The sequence below is a fragment of the Mercenaria mercenaria genome, chromosome 8 (genome assembly GCF_021730395.1).
Source record: "Mercenaria mercenaria strain notata chromosome 8, MADL_Memer_1, whole genome shotgun sequence".
NCBI classification, from domain to species: Eukaryota; Metazoa; Mollusca; class Bivalvia; order Venerida; family Veneridae; genus Mercenaria; species Mercenaria mercenaria.
Window position 1 is genome coordinate 73455060 of NC_069368.1, and position 19849 is coordinate 73474908.

At 34.3% G+C, this 19849-nt stretch overlaps 1 protein-coding gene across 6 annotated transcripts in view; it reads right to left on the reverse strand.

The window, feature by feature from the left end:
- Positions 1-19849, reverse strand: part of LOC123565259 (myocyte-specific enhancer factor 2A-like) — a 156704-nt gene that overhangs the window by 62685 nt on the left and 74170 nt on the right. For 5 of the 6 annotated variants that reach the window (XM_053550190.1, XM_053550191.1, XM_053550193.1 and 2 more), the window contains 2 exons: positions 12428-12569; positions 8347-8550 (listed from right to left, as the gene is read on the reverse strand). In XM_053550190.1, the coding sequence (XP_053406165.1) occupies positions 8347-8550; positions 12428-12481 (258 nt within the window). In that variant the 5' untranslated portion in view covers positions 12482-12569. Of the gene's footprint in view, positions 1-8346; positions 8551-12427; positions 12570-15580; positions 15751-19849 lie in introns of those variants that run through there. The other variant, XM_053550189.1, reaches the window with a different exon arrangement.

Below are 19849 nucleotides of genomic sequence, written 5' to 3' on the forward strand. Positions count from 1 at the left end.
GTGAACAATGCGATGAATGTTCCTCAAAAAGTTTGTGAACTGTTCACGAACCAAAAGTTCATGAATTGTTCATGAAACTATTCCTGAAAAAGTTCACCAACTGTCTGTGAACCTAAAGTTCAAGAATTATTCATGAACTGGTTCTTCAAAAATTTCACCTTTGGTGCATGATTTTAAGTTCACAAATAGTTCAGTAATCAAACAAGTGACTTCATTCAGAACTCCAGTGCAATATTTGATTTTATTTCAATTATGCTGATGGTTCATGAACCTGAAGTTCATACACTGTTCATGAACTTCAAATAAATGAATTGATCAATCAAGTCTGAAATTCATAAAATCCATAAAACAAGATCCATTTACTTGTAAAAGCTTCTAGTATTTACAGCTGAAGGCTAATACCAGAGTTACTGATAACATACATATGACTAGGAATGTTACTACATGTATTTTATGTTGTCTGCAATTTGTACAAAATTTTGATTAAACATTGGGGATAGGTAACAGAAGTTTCATCATTATTTGGCAATTTAAAAAATGTCACTGGAAAAGAATAATGGTGTACACTGATACTTGGTTGGTGAATTTATTGATGTCTTTCATTTCATACCAGAAATCCTTGAAATATTCATGAACTTGTTTAAGAATGAATCAAGATTTTTTCATGAATGTCAATATACCTATAGAATTCAAGAAAAATTCTTGAAAAAAATGATGAACATTTTATGAGCAGTTTAAGAATATTAAATCCTTAAAACATTCTTGATGTGTTCTTAAGAAAAAGTCATCTAAGATTCAATAAGAGTACTAAAAATTCAAAACCTTTTTCTAGTTCAGTACCAGTTCTTGAACCCAATAAGGAGTTTCTGAACTGTTCACTCATTAAACATAAAACTTAGGTTTTCCTTTTACAATAAATGAGTAAGTTCATGAACTGTTCATGAATGTTCACGAACATTAAATTTGTGTCACATGATTAGTTTCCATTATTTTGTTGCATGCTGGGAAATTTTTTGCACATGTGATTCAGCAATTTTTTAGAAGTTTGTGCAGCAAATGAGAAGGAAATATTTATCATACTACAGTAAGGAATGGTTTAAAAGGAACATGAGTATACTGAATATCAAATAAGTAATTATGGTGTTGTCATAAATTGTTCATTTTAAAAAATATAAAATCCTTTTAAAATGTCACATGTTTTTGCGACCCTGAAACAAAGCTAGTATCTAATCTGAATGTCAATCTTGAGATTAAAGTAAATTAGACCGTCTAGCAACTGAATTTCGGATAAAATTTCACTTGGGATTTTCTTGTTTTTTCCGCTTTTTTATATTTTGGAATTTAAAGACCTTTTTCAGTGTCGTATGAGGGCGTAATAATTTTTAAATGCAAAATGGACACAATCGGATGTCCTTGGATTTAATCACAGGTTTAAACAGTGCAAAGTGTTCTCAAGTCACTTACCTGAGAATTTTTTTTGTTTGTTTTGGGTTTAACGCCGTTTTTCAACAGTATTTCAGTCATGTAACGGCGGGCAGTTAACCTAACCAGTGTTCCTGGGTTCTGTACCAGTACAAACCTGTTCTCCGCAAGTAACTGCAACTTCCCCACATGAATGATCAGAGGTGGACTAATGATTTCAGACACAATGTCGTTTATCAAATAGTCACGGAGAACATACGCCCCGCCCGAGGATCGAACTCGCGACCCCGCGATCCGTAGACCAACGCTCTTACCTACTGAGCTAAGCGGGCGGGCCACTTACCTGAGAAAGCCTGCTTTTCTCAGACAGGCTTTATCAGGCAGTTGCTATAGTAACGTCACTATTGTCAAAATCACTGTTTCTAATTCAGCTGGGTTCATCAAGTTTCCATTTATCTTGTTACTTTCAGTTCATGAACCCCTGGTTCATGAACTATGGTTCATCAACTTGATGAATAGCTGATGCCGCAAAAAGTCCCATTTGTAGTTGATGAACTGTTCATGAATAGTTCACGAATAATTCAAGAATTATTCATGAACTGTTCATAAAGTCCGCGAATTTCTGGTTCATCAAATTCATGAACCTATCAATTCATGAACTTTGATGAACACATCCAGTTCATGAATTTGACGAACCAGTCCAGTTCATGAACTTGATGAACCACGCCCAGTTCATGAATTTTTGATGCCATAAAAAGTCCCATTTGTAGTTCATTAACTTTCATGAACTATTCGTGAACTGTTCATGAACAAAGTTCACGAATAGTTCAATGATTATTCATGAACTGTTCATGAATTTCTCAACAGGGTTGTGGCTTCATGCATTTTAAGTTGAGGGTGAACTTAAAACACTAAAATGTGCAGCCTGTTTACGATCTCTACTTTAAGTGTATATAGGAATTAAGCTTTTAAATAGCATAATTTATCAATTTCTATCTGCTGTTTGACTTACATCTGTGGACTCTGTCTTTTTTAAAAATAGAAATCAATTATAATGATACATGCAGCAGATTTTGAAACACTTACATACAGTTTTCTATTAGTTAGTTTCCTAAAATATCCATACTTGATCTATTCAAGGATGAAATCAATTTGAGTTAATCATTTTTTTAAACACCTGGTACCAGTTTATTGAAAGACTAAGTTACTATTAAGCTTAAGGGCATGTTGCTCAAATCATGTATACAAAAATCAATTTCAAACACTAGTAGACTGAGAAAAAAGTTTGCACTTCACAGTAATAATGTAGCATTATACATAATAGTTATTTTTACCACATAATTAAATCACATAATAAAAGACATTTTTCACAAATATAGTGAACTCTGTAGTCAAGGACCACATGTGATCAGAGACCCCCTGAAGACCACTTTCATGGCGTCTTTTGAGTGATCACTGTTTTGGAATTTAACTATATTGTCTAATTATCTACTACATTTTGTCAAACTTTGTTCAATAAAAAGAAGTCAAGTACAGTCAAACCTGCTTAAAAGACCATCAGTCCTGTATTAAGCAAAAACCTGTGTTATAAGACCATTAATCTTAGGTCCCTCTATAGTGGATTTCATGTAGACTGAACCTGTACTAAAACACCACCTGTCTTACGAGATCCCTTAAGTGGTCTCTTAAAACAAGTTTCACTGTAAATGTTTCTTTTACTGACATATCAAGCATGTATCAACTAAAGGAAATACAATTTCATGTCCATGTTATCAATTTTAAGCAAGTCACAATATAACTTTTGTAGAGTACACCTTTTTTTTCTGCAAGCTCAGCCATTTATCATATATAACAAGTCAATGCTTTCTATTTATTAGTTTACTACATTTTGTTGCATTATTTTATGACTTGAAAGTCAAACAGTGGCTAAAATGCTATCAATCTATGTTAACATAAAACATTCTTTGATGTAACTGTTTTATTTGCTTTCGATTTGTTTACATTTTGTACAAAATATGGCTATTTACAAGTTTGAACTAACTATTCACTCCTTAAATATGATATGGAGCATATTATACCAGTCACTTAATACCCGGTATATCAAACTGAATTAAAACAAGAAGGCTTTTAATTTTCAGCAGTGCTTGTTTACGTGTATGTTTGAACACTCATTTCTGTAAACACTCGCATACAAAAGTGAAGATGTTAGAAAAAAAATGCAATAAACTTAGTCCTCCATAACAAGCTAGAAATAATGTCAGTTAATTTTTCCCCCTTAATTTCCAAGAAAGTATAAGCACATTATAACCAACAAGATACTGGGAAAACTAAGGCAATACATCTACTATTAAGTATAATTACTGCGACAAAAACCTAAAACAGATGTCTGCAGGTCATTATAATTAATACACTGTTGCATACTCAATATGAAGAAATTGTGTCATCTCAGTGAATAATACATCTTTTGCCGCCTACACAAGAATATAATGCTTACTTATTTATTCCACTGGACAGCCCATAGTTAAGTAATTTGATCACAATATTACTTCATGTAATTCCATAAATGGATTATATTCATTTTATGATTACATTCCAAAGCTTGAATGACACTGAAAATTCAGACATATTAAAGGGAGAGAATTAGGAAACTAAATCAAAGGGAAGTAATCAATTCTACAAAATTGAAGAAAACTTTCCAATTAAAATTCAAGAAGTTCCGTCTAAAGACAACAGATGCACAGATGACTTTACAATTACAGTTCATATAACAAGAGCCAGGGGTGTAAAATTCTTTTTCACACCACTCGCCCTGCAGGACTAGTAGCTAGTAAAATCTACTCGCCCTCAGTGGACAGTCACTTGCCCTAATATTTTAATACCGTCATGTTTTATGGAAGGAGTATTATATACAACAAGAAAATTTCAAACATAACACATAGCTCGTACACTACGTTTCCTTTTTATTATTCATTTTTGTTACTCTTAAATTTCCTTTTCAAACCAGACATTTTTCTTTCACTAATTTTGTCATCTCCACCATCAAGTTGCTCTCCATAATAACTGCATCGATAGTAAAAATAATCACAGTCTAACCCCTACCGCAGTTTCCCAGAGTGTCAGGAAAGTATTAAACATCAGTTATTTTCATTTTCTCAAGACTTATTTCCCGAAAAATAATTATTTTGAAAAGTGTCCTAAAAATATGGACACAATAATCATCATACACGTACCCGTCTTGACAGCGAAAAAAAAGTTGACGATCATCGGTAATTATTCTGTCGTTAAACTAAGTAATTGGCCTGTTTTCATCATCAATTAACATCCTCTCAAAGAACTAAAAGAAGTGTGTCGGTATCATGACATCTGAAGTGGAGATCAAAGCGGTATTGTTGCACGAGATTGTCATGGCATTACGTCATATTACAGTTTTCGCGCCATGTGACCTATTTGCCCACAAGGAATTTACATTATCGTTTGAGAAGAATATTTCATAAAAAAAAATACATGTAGATCTACAAAGATTCATTTAAAACTTATTTAAAAACGCAACATCATTTTGTTTTATTTTAAAACCACATTTCTATTTACGTTCAGGAGGTCACGTACCCTATTCCGCCGCACTAACAGAAACCTTTTTACCAAAAAAATCGTTTTACTCAATGTATATAAATTACTGCAGCTTTTTCATTATTTCAGATTTTTTAATTCTGTCTTTTGTTCCTTCTGGTCAAAAGTCCGAATTTTATGCCCATAGTATGTATCACTTATTTTCACTTAGAAAGAAATCAGTAATTAAGATCGCGCTGTTTGAAATTTAAAAAATGATTATATGAAAATTCGACCGTTTTCATACAAATTTGCTTACATTTCCGTCGATATTTTATTGAAATCTTAGTAGAATTAAAATTGTATTACTTCTCAAGCGATGTTGAAAAACTCAAGCGATAATGTTAAAAAATGAATGCACTACGCGCGTTTTTTGTGTACGTGTTGATAAACAAAGGTAACAAAGATGTAAATTTGACAGGTCGCACGTTCTCTCAGAATGGAAAATTACCGGCATGACGTTTTGATATCTTTACGATTCGCGGGTAAATTCCAGTCAATTTAAGTAGCAACTGAACTATCTCAAAGTTTGTCCACGTTTTTCAAGATGTAATTTCTGAATTTCATTAAAGGTACGACGTAAAAACCTCTCGCCCGATCGGTCGAGTATACAGCGAGATCCACTCATCCTATCCAGATTCTAACTCGCCAATGCGAGCGGGCGAGTGGAATTTTACACCCCTGAGAGCTGCCCATAAGACAGTGCACTCGACTTTTCTCAGTGCTCGACTCTGAATTAGAGCTTTGCGAGTAAAAAAAAATCCAAGTTAAAAAGGGACATAACTCTCTGTCAAAATTCAAATCAGAGTTATAGTAATTGTGTCTCCTATTGTAGACTTTGATAGCAAATAACTACTTTGAGTTTCAAGTCAAAAGCTTTAATAGTAACAGAGATATTTGACTTTATAAAAAAATTTAACAAAAATTATAAGTTAAAAGGGGGCATAATTCTGTCAAAATTCAAATCAAAGTTATGGGGATTGTTTCTCCTGGTGTAGACTTTGATGGTTAATAGGTATTTTAAGTTTCAAGTCAAAAGCTTTGATAGTAACAGAGATATTTTACTTATCAAAAACTTTAACCAAAAATTCTAAGTTAAAAAGGGGCATAATTCTGTCAAAATTCAAATCAGAGTTATGGGAATTGTGTCTCCTGGTGTAGACTTTGATAGTTAATATCTATTTTGAGTTTCAAGCCAAAAGTTTTAATAGTAACAGAGATAATTGACTTTATCAAAAACTTCAACCAACGGTGACGGTGACGCCGACACCGACGCCAACGCTGGGGCGAGTGCAATAGCTCTACTTTTTCTTCGAAAAGTCGAGCTAAAAACTATTCTTTCATTAATAATTCATTTATAATGAACAATTTCGACTATGGCATTATGAGCCTTTTAACAGCTAGAAACACTATAATCATGCATTACATTCAAAATAAAAGCACAGTTTCCTTTCCATTCAGAAGTTTTAATGTTAATAAACCTGCACTGAAAATATGACTTCAAGGATATAGTTTAGCTTTCTAATTAGGTTTACTTGTGGTGTGAATAATTCATGAATTTTATTCCGTAAACAGATTATGCAATGAAATATTGAAATAAAAAAGTAACTGAACTTTGTCAATTGTTCTTTCATGCTAGTATTTGTTTACATAAAAACAAATCTTCATGCATTTAAATTCTTTTTGAGTTTGGGGTACAGTGTACAGAACAGCTGAAGTCTGTCATTTTGCTCTTTCACATAATTCTTTTGATGCCGTAGCACTTCAAATAGAAAATCCGGCTTGTAGAACAGCACAAGTCCCAGACACTGATGTAGAGATGGCAGGGGATTTTACACACTGGATTGGTCACAACTTCTAGAACAAGAGCTGTCCGTAAGACAGCCAAGCTCGACTATTCAAAATATTGTCACAGAAGCAGGAAATTATTACCCAAAATGTTAAATATCAAAAGAGTTTTAAGTTCGAAAGGGGACATAATTTGACCAAAATACATATCAGAGTTATGGGACTTGATGTTATCAACTAGTTTTATAACCCCGAAGAAACATTGTTAAGTTTCAATTCAATATCTGCATTAGTTTTGGGGATAGTAACTTGCATGTTAAACTTTAACCAGAATTTTCTAAGTCCAAAAGGGGGCATAATTTGCTCAAAATACATGTTAAGAGTTATGGAACTTGACCCAGTGAGGTTGGTAATTGACCTTGAAAAAGAATAAATAAGTTTCAAAGCTATATGCCTTTTGGTAATAGCTGTATGTACTTGCACGCAAAACTTTAACCAGGATTTTCTAAGTCCAAAAGGGGGCATAATTTGCCCAAAATACATGTCAGAGTTATGGGACTTGGTGCTATCAACTAGTTTTATAACCCCGAAGACACATGTGAAGTTTCAATTTAATATCTGTAGTAGTTTTGGAGATAGTTACTTGCATGTAAAACTTTAACCAGAATTTTCTAAGTCCAAAAGGGGGTATAATTTGCCCAAAATACGTGTCAGAGTTATGGGACTTGACCCAGTGAGGTAGGTAATTGACCTAGAAAAAGAAAAAATAAGTTTCAAATCTATGTGCCTTTTAGTAATAGCTGTATGTACTTGCACGCAAAACTTTAACCAGAATTTTCTAAGTCCAAAAGGGGGCATAATTTGGCCAAAATACATGTCAGAGTTATGGGGCTTGACCCAGTGAGGTAGTTAATTGATCTAGAAAAAGAAAAAATAAGTTTCAAATCTATATGCCTTTTAGTAATAGCTGTATGTACTTGCACGCAAAACTTTAACCAGAATTTTCTAAGTCCAAAAGGGGGCATAATTTGGCCAAAATGAAGGTCAGAGTTATGGGACTTGGTGCTATCAACTAGTTTTATAATCCCGAAGACACATGTGAGGTTTCAATTCAATATCTGCATTAGTTTGGAGATAGTAACTTGCATGTAGAACTTTAACCAAAATTTTCTAAGTCCAAAAGGGGGCATAATTTGCTCAAAATACATGTCAGAGTTATGGGACTTGACCCAGAGAGGTAGGTAATTGACCTAGAAAAAGAATAAATAAGTTTCAAAGCTATATGCCTTTAAATGATAGCTGTATGTACTTGCATGCCAAGGTGTGACGCCGACGCCGACGCCAGGGTGAGTAGAATAACTAGACTATTCTTTGAATAGTCGAGCTAAAAACAAGTCAATATTACTAACTGGAACCCATAAAGCTGAAGAAAGCCAGGTGGTCCAGTGGCAACATAAAGGAACATGTTGGATATGGGTCTGTGAAAGATTTCAGACAGCTGCACGAGGCAAAAAAAGAAAAGCGACTTACATCAATGATATCTTTGTTTGTCCGACTCTCATGAGGTTCATTATATTCTGTATATTTAAGGAGGACTTTGTCCATATCTGTGCTCGCGTACTGGAATAGTTTGTTGGCACTGTTAAATATTATCAAAGCTATCTCGCAGTCGCATAATACACTCAGTTCATACGCTTTCTTCATAAGCCCAAATTTTCTCTTTGTAAAAGTCACCTGTGTAAAAGAAACATTAAATTAGTAATGTCAAAGTCTTTTAAAATGTTTTACTCCTACAATACAGGTTGTCAACCTAATTTATAAATATTTGACTCAATACACAAAGCAACTTTTTACAAAAAATATTTGTTGTTTGGAATACATGGAGATCAACAGAAAATGAAATATAGCACGGAATGAAAAGTAGTATGGATCAACAGCAACTGAAATATAACATGGAATGAAAAGTAGTGGGGATCAATAGCAATGGAATAGCATGGAATGAAAAGTAGTAGGGATGGATCGACATCAACTGAAAATATCATGGAATGAAAAGTAGTAGGGATAGACATCAACTGAAAATATCATGGAATGAAAAGTAGTCAGGATCAACAGCAACTGAAATAGTCAGTAGGGATCAACAGCAATTAATATATAGCATGGAATGAAAAGTAGTAGAGATCAACAGCAAATGAAATATAGCATGGAATGAAAGGTAGTAGGGATCAACAGCAATTAATATATAGCATGAAATGAGAAGTAGTAGGGATCAACAGCAAATGAAATATAGCATGGAATGACAAGTAGTAGAGATTGACAGCAACTGAAATAGTTAGTAGGGATCAACAGCAACTGAAATAGTTAGTAGGGATCAACAGCAAATGAAATATAGCATGGAATGAAAAGTAGTAGGGATTGACAGCAACTGAAATATAGCATGGAATGAAAAGTAGTAGGGATCAACAGCAAATGAAATATAGCATGGAATGAAAAGTAGTAGGGATTGACAGCAAATGAAATATAGCATGGAATAAAAAGTAGTAGGGATTGACAGCAATTGAAATATAGCATGGAATGAAAAGTAGTAGGGATGGATCGACATCAACTGAAAATATCATACAATGAAAAGTAACAGGGCTCAACATCAACTGAAAATATCATGGAATGAAAAGTAGTCAGGATCAACAGCAACTGAAATAGTTAGTAGGGATCAACAGCAATTATTATATAGCATGGAATAAAAAGTAGTAGGGATTGACAGCAATTGAAATATAGCATGGAATGAAAAGTAGCAGGGATGGATCGACATCAACTGAAAATATCATAGAATGAAAAGTAACAGGGCTCGACATCAACTGAAAATATCATGGAATGAAAAGTAGTCAGGATCAACAGCAACTGAAATAGTTAGTAGGGATCAACAGCAAATGAAATATAGCATGAAATGAAAAGTAGTAGGGATCGACAGCAACTGAAATATATCATAGAATGAAAAGTAGTAGGGATCGACATTAACTGAAAATATCATGGAATGAAAAGTAGTCGGGATCAACAGCAACTGAAATAGTTAGTAGGGATCAACAGCAATTAATATATAGCATGGAATGATAAATAGACAAGTAAGTTATTTTAGATTCACAATGAGCTTCGCATTTATTAAAAATTTGTAAAAAATTAAGTTCAGCTTTTATTTGGATGCTGCTCGATGTTGTTTTGGTAGTGATCTTCCTAATTTTCTATGATAGAAGGAAAACTCTAAGCAAAAATTCAATATAGGAAATCAGGAGCCTGGTCATACTAATAACACTCATCCTGTAACTTACAGATTGTGATTTTTGTTTAATCAGTGGCATTATTAATAAGGCAGCCACTTATGGGCATTGTGTTATTATTTGCCACTATAACAACACATCAACCTTCAATAAAATTGTCACGGAGCTGATTTGTTCAATTCTGATTGACACGTAACAGAGGTACGCAAAAAAGCTTAACGTTGCTTCATTAGTTCACTTTCTTGTATCGTAAACAGATTTCTTTGCACACACTGAGCCGCTTTTATTGCCACATTTCTCAGATATCATTTCATGCACTGAATTCATTCGCCAACAAGACCGCTAAAATCAATACGTAAATAAGTTCCATGACAAAAGTTACCAGAGAAGGCAGATTTTGTTATAAGGTAATACAACACTTTTCTTGTTCCGATTCCCCGTGACAATTTTAGAACATGTCTTTTTTTCCTGGTAATTTCAAGTAGATTGTCCCTAAGGGTCAATTCATAAAGTTACTGATGCGTGCCACCTGATTTGAGTTTTATCAGACAATGTCTGCAAGAACGCCCACGTAAACGAGACAATCGGAATCATTTGCAGGCCATGTAATTACATCAAGTGCAGGAAGCACTATATGTTTCTGTACAGTTGTTTCAAACCAATGGTTAAAACACTTCTGCAATTATTCACTGGAAAAATCAATGAGCCACAGTGACAACTGTTGCTATCATTGTGATTTCATACGCAAATTTTTTGTTATATTTTATTGAAGAACGCAGCGGCCGTAACACTGAAATATTTCTAAAATGCATCTCTATAGGGTAATAAATTGTTTCAATACCTTGATAATATCTCTGTCAATTACTGTACACTTTAATACCAGGATATGTGACAATAGATCCTCACAAACTAGGTATGTACACACATCCTGGAAACAACTAACCAATAACAAGACAAGAAGGCAAGAGTCGTTAATGTTTTTTAGAAACATCAAACAAAATGTCAAGGTATAAAATAAGCCAGATTTGCAGAAGTATTATCAATAGCTGACGCTATCAAGAAATACATACCTAGATGTCAAGGTGTGAAATAGGCAAGTGCTAGATGCCAGCTGATGCCATCAATAAATACATACCTCAAAGTCAAGATGTGAAATAGACAAGTGCTACCTGATGCCATCAATAAATACATACTAAGAAGTCAAGATGTGAAATAGACAAGTGCTAGCTGATGCCATCAATAAATACATACCCAGATGCCAAGATGTGAAATAGACAAGTGCTAGCTGATGCCATCAATAAATACATACCTTGATGTCAAGATGTGCAATAGACCAATGTTAGCTGAAGCCATCAATATATACATACCAAGATGTAAAATAGACAAGTGCTAGCTGATGCCATCAATAAATACATACCAAGATGTCAATATGTGAAATAGGACAGTGCTAGCTGACACCATCAATAAATACATACCAAGATGTCAAGATGTGAAAAAGACAAGTGCTAGCTGATGCCATCAATAAATACATACCAAGATGTCAAGATGTGAAATAGGCCAGTGCTAGCTTATGCCATCAATAAATACATACCAAGATGTCAAGATGTGAAATAGATCAGTGCTAGCTGATGCCATCAATAAATACATACCAAGATGTCAAGATGTGAAATAGGCCAGTGCTAGCTGATGCCATCAATAAATACATACCTTGATGTCAAGATGTGAAATTGACAAGTGCTAGCTGATGCCATCAAAAAATACATGTCAAGATGAGAAATAGACAAGTGCTAGCTGATGCCATCAATAAATACATGTCAAGATGTGAAATAGACAAGTGCTAGCTGATGCCATCAATAAATACATGTCAAGATGTGAAATAGACAAGTGCTAGCTGATGCCATCAATAAATACATACCTTGATGTCAAGATGTGAAATAGGCAAGTGCTAGCTGATACCATCAATAAATACATACCAAGATGTCAAGATGTGAAATGGATCAGTGCTAGCTGATGCCATCAATAAAAACATTCCAAGATGTCAAGATGTGAAATAGGCCAGTGCTACCTGACGCTATCAATAAATACATAACTAAATGTCAAGATGTGATATTAGCAAGTGCTAGCTGACGCTATCAAGAAATGCATACCTAGATGTCAAGATTTGAAATAAGCAAGTGCTAAGCTGACGCTATCAAGAAATGCATACCTAGATGTCAAGATGTGAAGTAGGCAAGTGCTAGCCGACACTATCAAGAAATACATACCTAAATGTTAAGTGTGAAAACGTACTAAATGTAAAGCCAATTTTCTCTATATATAATATACATGGGTGATAAACCTACCTGCCGATTTCTCTCGTCAACAATGCGAGAGATCTGTATTTTTTTCCGACCCATTTTTTTCACTGGAGGAGTGTCCGTCCCGGCTCCGACCCCCTGTTCTTGTACCTGAGCCACTATTGTAGATTTATCAGAACTAACAATCCTGAAAATATACAATTAATTTAGTGATTTGCAAAATGAACTTGTGTTTAATCAAAATTATTCACGAAAATGAACTGTTTTGGCTATTATCAATCTGACTAAAGTACTTGATCTTCTAAATAAAGATCTGAGAATGACCCATTCACATTCGTCTTCTGTATATTTTGGATTTCCAGTTTTGCTATTTTTATTTTCGCAAATCTATTTTCATTTGAACCAATCAGACGACTTGTTTCAACAAGCATTTGGCTGAACCATCAAAATAGCAATGAATGTCAAAGAGTAAGAAAAATGTGCAGTCAGTTCGGGGCTCGAACCCGGGACCCCTCGCTTATAGGGCAAGTGCCCTACCGACTGAGCTAACCGGCTATCTGGCACTTTACATGACCAAGCCCGTACCATGACATATGATTTCTCTCAAAACATGAGGGCGTAGTCGTGATGTGGTCGTCATAAGAATTGTTAATATGAAAAACCCAGGCTAAATATAGATTTTTCAAGGTTTAGGAGTATATCACCAAAACACAGAAATATTTTATAAACGAATAACATCGTTACCAATATTTTACTTAACCATTACATGTTCTGCCGTACTGTCCCGTACTGAAAATATCCTGAAATAGTTGTCTCCCTTTGAAAATGAATGCCATTTGTAAAGAAATAAAAATAAACAATTGCTAAAAAATTGTGTTCCATTTAATTATGTGAAATTTCAACACTCGCATCCGATTGCAAATGAATGAAAACTAACATGTGTAACAGTTCTTTGAAAATGGTGAGTTTTTGAAGGCGTTTGACTGCCCGGAAGTGGGTCCCATTTAGGCAGTCCTTTTTTCGGAATTCAATGCTTATATTAGTATACTGACACTTGTGTTGTTGTTTTTGTAATGATAGCGTGTATATTACTTATATTACTCTACAAAACAAGTGTCAGTATACTGATATAAGCATTGAATTCCGAAAAAAAGAACTGTTTAAACAGGCCCCACTTCCAGACAGTCAAGCGCTTTTAAAAACTCACCATTTTCAAGGAACCGTTACACATGTTTGTTTTGATGCATTTGTAATAGCGTGCGAGTGTTGAAATTTCACATAACTAGGTGGAACACAGTTTTCAAGGATTGTTTATTTTTATTTCTTTACAAATGGCATTCATTTTCAAAGGGGGACAACTTTTTCAGTGTATTTTCAGTACGGGACAGTACGGCAGAACATTTAATGTTCAGGTAAAATACTGGTAACGATGTTGTTCGTTTATAAAATATTTCTGTGTTTTGGTGATATACTCCTAAACCTTAACCTTACAAAATGCTGTAAGTAAGCCTTCTGATTGGCTAGCAGAAGGGACGTCAGAACGAGGCTATCAATAGCTTGTCTTCAGATCCTAAGCGTAGCGTAATAGGAGATGTACTTAGTCAGATTGGGCTATTATATATGCAACTTTGAGCAGAACACATTTTTTCAAGCCCAGGTCAGCTTATAAATTCTGCCAGTGGTCATCCGTTAAATTCCAAACATACACATATATAAACATCTGATAATGTCTCCAAATACATCTTCCTTCCCAAACTTACTTAGTAAGAGTCCAAAAAGAACTATAATTCATTCAAAATGTACCAATCATCATTTCAAAAATATCTTCCTTCATAAACTAACTTAACCCTTACCCTGCTAAATTTCTATAATGAACTCATCCATCTTTCAATTTGGACAGCACCATTAACTGTTAAAAGGGGTGCATATCAAAATTGAGACTGACTGAATGGCGAACAGTACAGATCTTGATCAGACTGCATGGATGTGCAGGCTGATCATAATCTACACTGGTCGCAAAGGCTGAATCAATCCTGTCTAGCATGATAAGGGTCAATTACATGTAAGCAGGGTGGCCAACCCATGTGACTTTTGGATGCCATACACACAGAGAAAGCATTTGTATGCAGGTAACACTTTGCCTATATTTTCCTTATTACTCTTCAGATTTTCATAAAATAAAGTGCGTCAAACACAGCAAAACGAATGCTTTCCTCCAAACAAAGCCTCTGCCATCAGTTACAGAGTTACATCATACATAAAGGAAACATTTTTCATAGCAAGATCTTAGAGAGTAACATTGTAAATTGTGACCATTTTGCACATCGTAAAATACAGGACCATTTAACAACTGTAACAACCCCAACATTACAAGGCAATATCTAGCTACTATATTTAACTTCAAAAATCATTAATTCATATCCCTATATATTGCACTTTTGGTCAGAACTACAAAATTTTACGACCAAAGGAAATGATTCCAGAGTAATACAAACATCTAAAAAAAAAAAAATTACTAAAAATACTAAAGTGTTATTTTTTAATGACAGTCACATTATATTATATACAGTGTCACAACTATGTCTGAATTAGAAAGGTGTAAAATTAACATTTAAGATAGCAGTTACATTTTTCACTCGACATATTTCCTTGTTCTCCATTTTTTTTCATTACCCGGGTAATATAAATTGCTGTATCAAAGTTCCATAAGGCTTTAATTTCTTATGTTAAAAAGAGATGAAACAGCTGTCCAAATTGATGTTGTGCATTACTACACTGTTTGAAAAGCACTACTTTCATTACTAAACACAAACTTATACAGATAGAGCCATAAAGGGAGGTAATCGAAAACATTTATTCAATAAAAGCCTTTTAATTTGTAGATAAATATCCAAACATTTGACAAATAGTAGAGAAAACAAAAATCGAAATTAGGATTTAACAAGAAATTAATTTATTTTTGCTCAAACAAAAAATGTTGTAGCCACATATTAATAGACAAAAGCATTATGAGCCTATAAGGCTCCCATGTTAATTACATTTTTAACAATTTTACTTTCTTTTAAAAGAAGGTGGTAATGATAATAAGATATTCACAAATTTAACTGACATGTATTGCTGATTAAGATGAATTTTAAAATTTCATGTTTTTGCAAAAATTCAAGGGCACAAAGATAAATAAACAAAACTAATACATACATAATGGACAGTTAAGGAAATATCCACAAACGCAGGAAAATCTAAATTTGTCACACAAATAAACTTGACTTCCAAAACGAGCTGCAAAGCCAACTTCTGCGTCTAAATGCTTCCAAAATCTAACACAAAGCCCCACATATGTAAAAATCATATATTATTTCCTAATTTAGCAGAAATCGTTACTTTCTTTAAATCATGTGACCACCACAATCCCTGAGAAAAGAACAGACTGGTTTCTAAAGTACGTAATAAAAGTTATCAAAAGACCAGTCCATTTAAATCGTAAGATTGAAATTCAATGGAAATGTCCAATTTACTGATAAGAGCTTTTTGACTATGTGGCAAGTAATGAACTTAAGAGAAACTGATAATTCTTTGGTTCACTTTTCTTTAAATCTTTGAATGGCATCTTTTGAAAATTATCTAAAAATACCATCTCTTGTTTCCTTTTTTACAATGTATTTTTAATGAAATGATACTTACAAGATCAATTTTTTTTGTTTTTCTGTTTTCTTTATTTCAGTTTGTCAAGGACAAAGAAGATTTGCTGCATAAAATGAATTGTAACTTTATAGCTACTTTAATTTAGCCCTATTTTGGAACTATTCAACACCACGCAAGCCCTGCCTCCATAACAATTTTCTTGACAAAGACTGCATTTGGCAGCCAACAAACCAAATATGGGCCACTGTGACCTACCTATAAATTTACATTTTGTTTCTAATGAATCCAATTCAGAGGCATTGTATTTAAATCAAAATTATTTTGTCTGGTATATATGGGAGTTACCTTGCCTAATTATCTGGACAAAAGAGAAGTCAAGAGGTTATGCTGCCTTTGTATTAAGTTATGGACATAAGATATACCAATTTTTGGTTAAATCCTATTTTCACTGAATGTTTTCTCAAACACTCATCAAATGTTTGAATACTGATTAATGTAGAAAGAAGTATTAGTGTGTCCATTGTTTTTATTACCTCCCTTTTTGACTTTCTGGTCAAACTGAGGTCAGGTGATGTCTGAAGATGAGGAATGGTCACAGGTTACATCTGTATTAGTATCAATTCATTCTTGTAAGCGGTATTGATGCTAGACGAAACAGTCCCATTTGGTTAACCAAGAGATAGCCCATATAAAACAACCTAAGTCCAAAATGAGGTCAAGGTCAAGGTCAAACTGAGGTCAGGTGATGTTTAAAGATGAGGAATGGTCGCAGGTTACATCTGTATTAGTATCAATTCATTCTTGTAAGCGGTATTGATGCTAGACGAAACGGTCATTTGGTTAACCAAGAGATGGCCCATATAAAACAACCTAAGTCCAAAATGAGGTCAAGGTCAAGGTCAAACTGAGGTCAGGTGATGTCTGAAAATGAGGAATGGTCACAGGTTACATCTGTATTAGTATCAATTCATTCTTGTAAGCGGTATTGATGTATGACGAAACGGTCCCATCTGGTTAATCAAGAGATGGCCCATATAAAGCAACCTAAGTCCAAAATGAGGTCAAGGTCAAGGTCAAACTGAGGTCAGGTGATGTCTGAAGATGAGGAATGGTCACAGGTTACATCTGCATTAGTATCAAGTCATTCTAGTAAGGGGTATTGATGCTAGACGAAACGGTCCCATTTGGTTAACCTCGTACGGAAGGACGGACGGACAGGAAAATCTCTATATGCCTCCCCCATCAGTAGATGCCGGGGGCATAAAAATACTTTATACACTAAATTAGCTGAACAAACTTATTGCTGGCTGTTGACTAGAAACAAATGAAAACTAGAATGTGTCTGTAGGACACAGTGTGTGCCCCCACTGGTACATTTATCACAAATAAGGGACAATAATTCAAATGTTTACAGTCTTAAGGTGGTATAGCCTCAACAAACATTTTATATAATTTTATATAAAGGATTCATTATTCTAGGCCCCATATACTTGCTGAGCTGCGAGCATCACGAACAAAAAATCCACTATTTTGGCTATTTCAAGGAACGTAACTCTGTAATTAGCAATAAAATCTCAAGGAGATTGCCAAGTGTGCAAGGTCACATCATGATAAAGACTCATGCAAGGTTTCATGAATTTACATCTAATACTTTTCGAGCTAGGCACGTCCTTAGGTTAAAATGTGCATTTTTGACTATTTCAGGGACCATAACTCTGGAAATAGGAAGCGGAGCCAGACAAAAAATAGGAGGTGTGCAAGTTCATATCATGATAAAGACTCATGCAAGGTTTTATCAATCTATATAAAATACTTTTTGAGCTAGGTGCATCACAAGGTGAAAATGTGCATTTTGACTATTTCAGGGGCCATAACTCTGGAAATAGGGGGCGGAGCCTGACGAAAAATAGGAGGTTTGCAAGTTCATATCATGATTAAGACTCATGCAAGGTTTCATCAATTTATATGAAACACTTCTTGAGCTAGGCCCATCACAAGGTGAAAATGTGCATTTTTTACTATTTCAGCGGCCATTACTCTGGAAATAGGGGATGGAGGCAGACGAAAAATAGGAGGTGCGCAAGTTCATATCATAATAAAGACTCATGCAAAGTTTCATCAATTTATATGAAATACTTTTTGAGCTAGGCGTATCACAAACTTTTTTTGCACGGACAAGACTAAATCTGTATGACCCCAACACTCATAGTGGGGGCACAACAACTTTAAACATCACTGAGAGGCATTTGCAAGTTCAGAAATATATAAAAGATTAACTAGTTTTGAAATTCTTAACTGAATTTTAGCTCTTGATTAACAATGTATATTTATAAAAAGATCTTAATCTCAGACTGGTTGCAGAAACTGCTCCCTAGCACTACTTTAACTGTGTAACACAGTCAAAATTTCCCCCCAGATGCCACCTTCCAATCAATAATAATTGAAGACCTCTTGCTTACCAGGCTGCTGAAACATGATTTTTAAGATAAACATCAAATACTCAATTATCCTCCAAGCTCAAATTACATACATATATATCAAATATCCAGCAGCAATTCCAAAAGTCAGGTACCACTATAGTTATAGGAAACTTGTCTCCACTACTTTAGTAAAACAATAACTTGAAGCTATGTTAGATTTATATCTTAGTTCCAACAAAAACTTATGTCAGGCTTACTTACAATTGCCAACAAAAACTTAAAGCTATGTCAGACTTTCTTAGAATTGCCAACAAAATGTCAGACTTATATAGGAGTGCCAACAAAAACTCATAGCTATGTCAGATTTATATAGAATTGCCAACAAAAACTTATAGCTATGTCATACTTATATAGAAGTGCCAACAAAAACTTCTAGCTATGTCAGACTTGCATAGAATTGCCAACAAAAACTTATAGCTATCCCAGACTTACAAAGAATTGCCAACAAAAACTTATAGCTATTCAGACTTACACAGAAGTGCCAACAAAAACTTATAGCTATGTCAGACTTACATAGAAGTGCCAACAAAAACTTATAGCTATTCAGACTTACACAGAAGTGCCAACGAAAATGTATAGCTATCTCAGACTTACAAAGAATTGCCAACAAAAATGTATACCTATCTCAGACTTATATAAAATGCCAACAAAAACTTACAGCTATGTCAGACTTACACAGAAGTGCCAACAAAAACTTATAGCTATCTCAGACATACATAGAATTGCCAACAAAAACTAATACTATTCAGACTTACACAGAAGTGCCAACAAAAACTTATAGCTATCTCAGACATACATAGAATTGCCAACAAAAACTAATACTATTCAGACTTACACAGAAGTGCCAACAAAAACTTATAGCTATGTCAAACTTACATAGAAGTGCCAACAAAAACATATAGCTATGTCAGACTTACATAGAAGTGCCAACAAAAACTTCAAGCTATCTCTGACTTACATAAAATTGTCAACGAAAAGTTCTAGCTATGTCAGACTTACACAGAAGTGCCAACAAAACCCTCTTGCTATCTCAGACTTTCATAGAATTGCCAACAAAAACTTATAGCTGTTCAGATTTACACAGAATTGCCAACAAAAACTTACAGCTATGTCAGACTTACATAGAAGTGCCAACAAAAACATATAGCTATGTCAGACTTACACAGAAGCACCAACAAAAACTTATAGCTATCTCAGACTTACACAGAAGTGCCAACAAAAAACTCTTAGCTATATCAGACTTATATAGAAGTGTCAACAAAATCTTATAGCTATGTCAGACTTATATAGAAGTGTCAACAAAAACCGTATAGCTATGTCAGACTTACACAGGAGTGCCAACAAA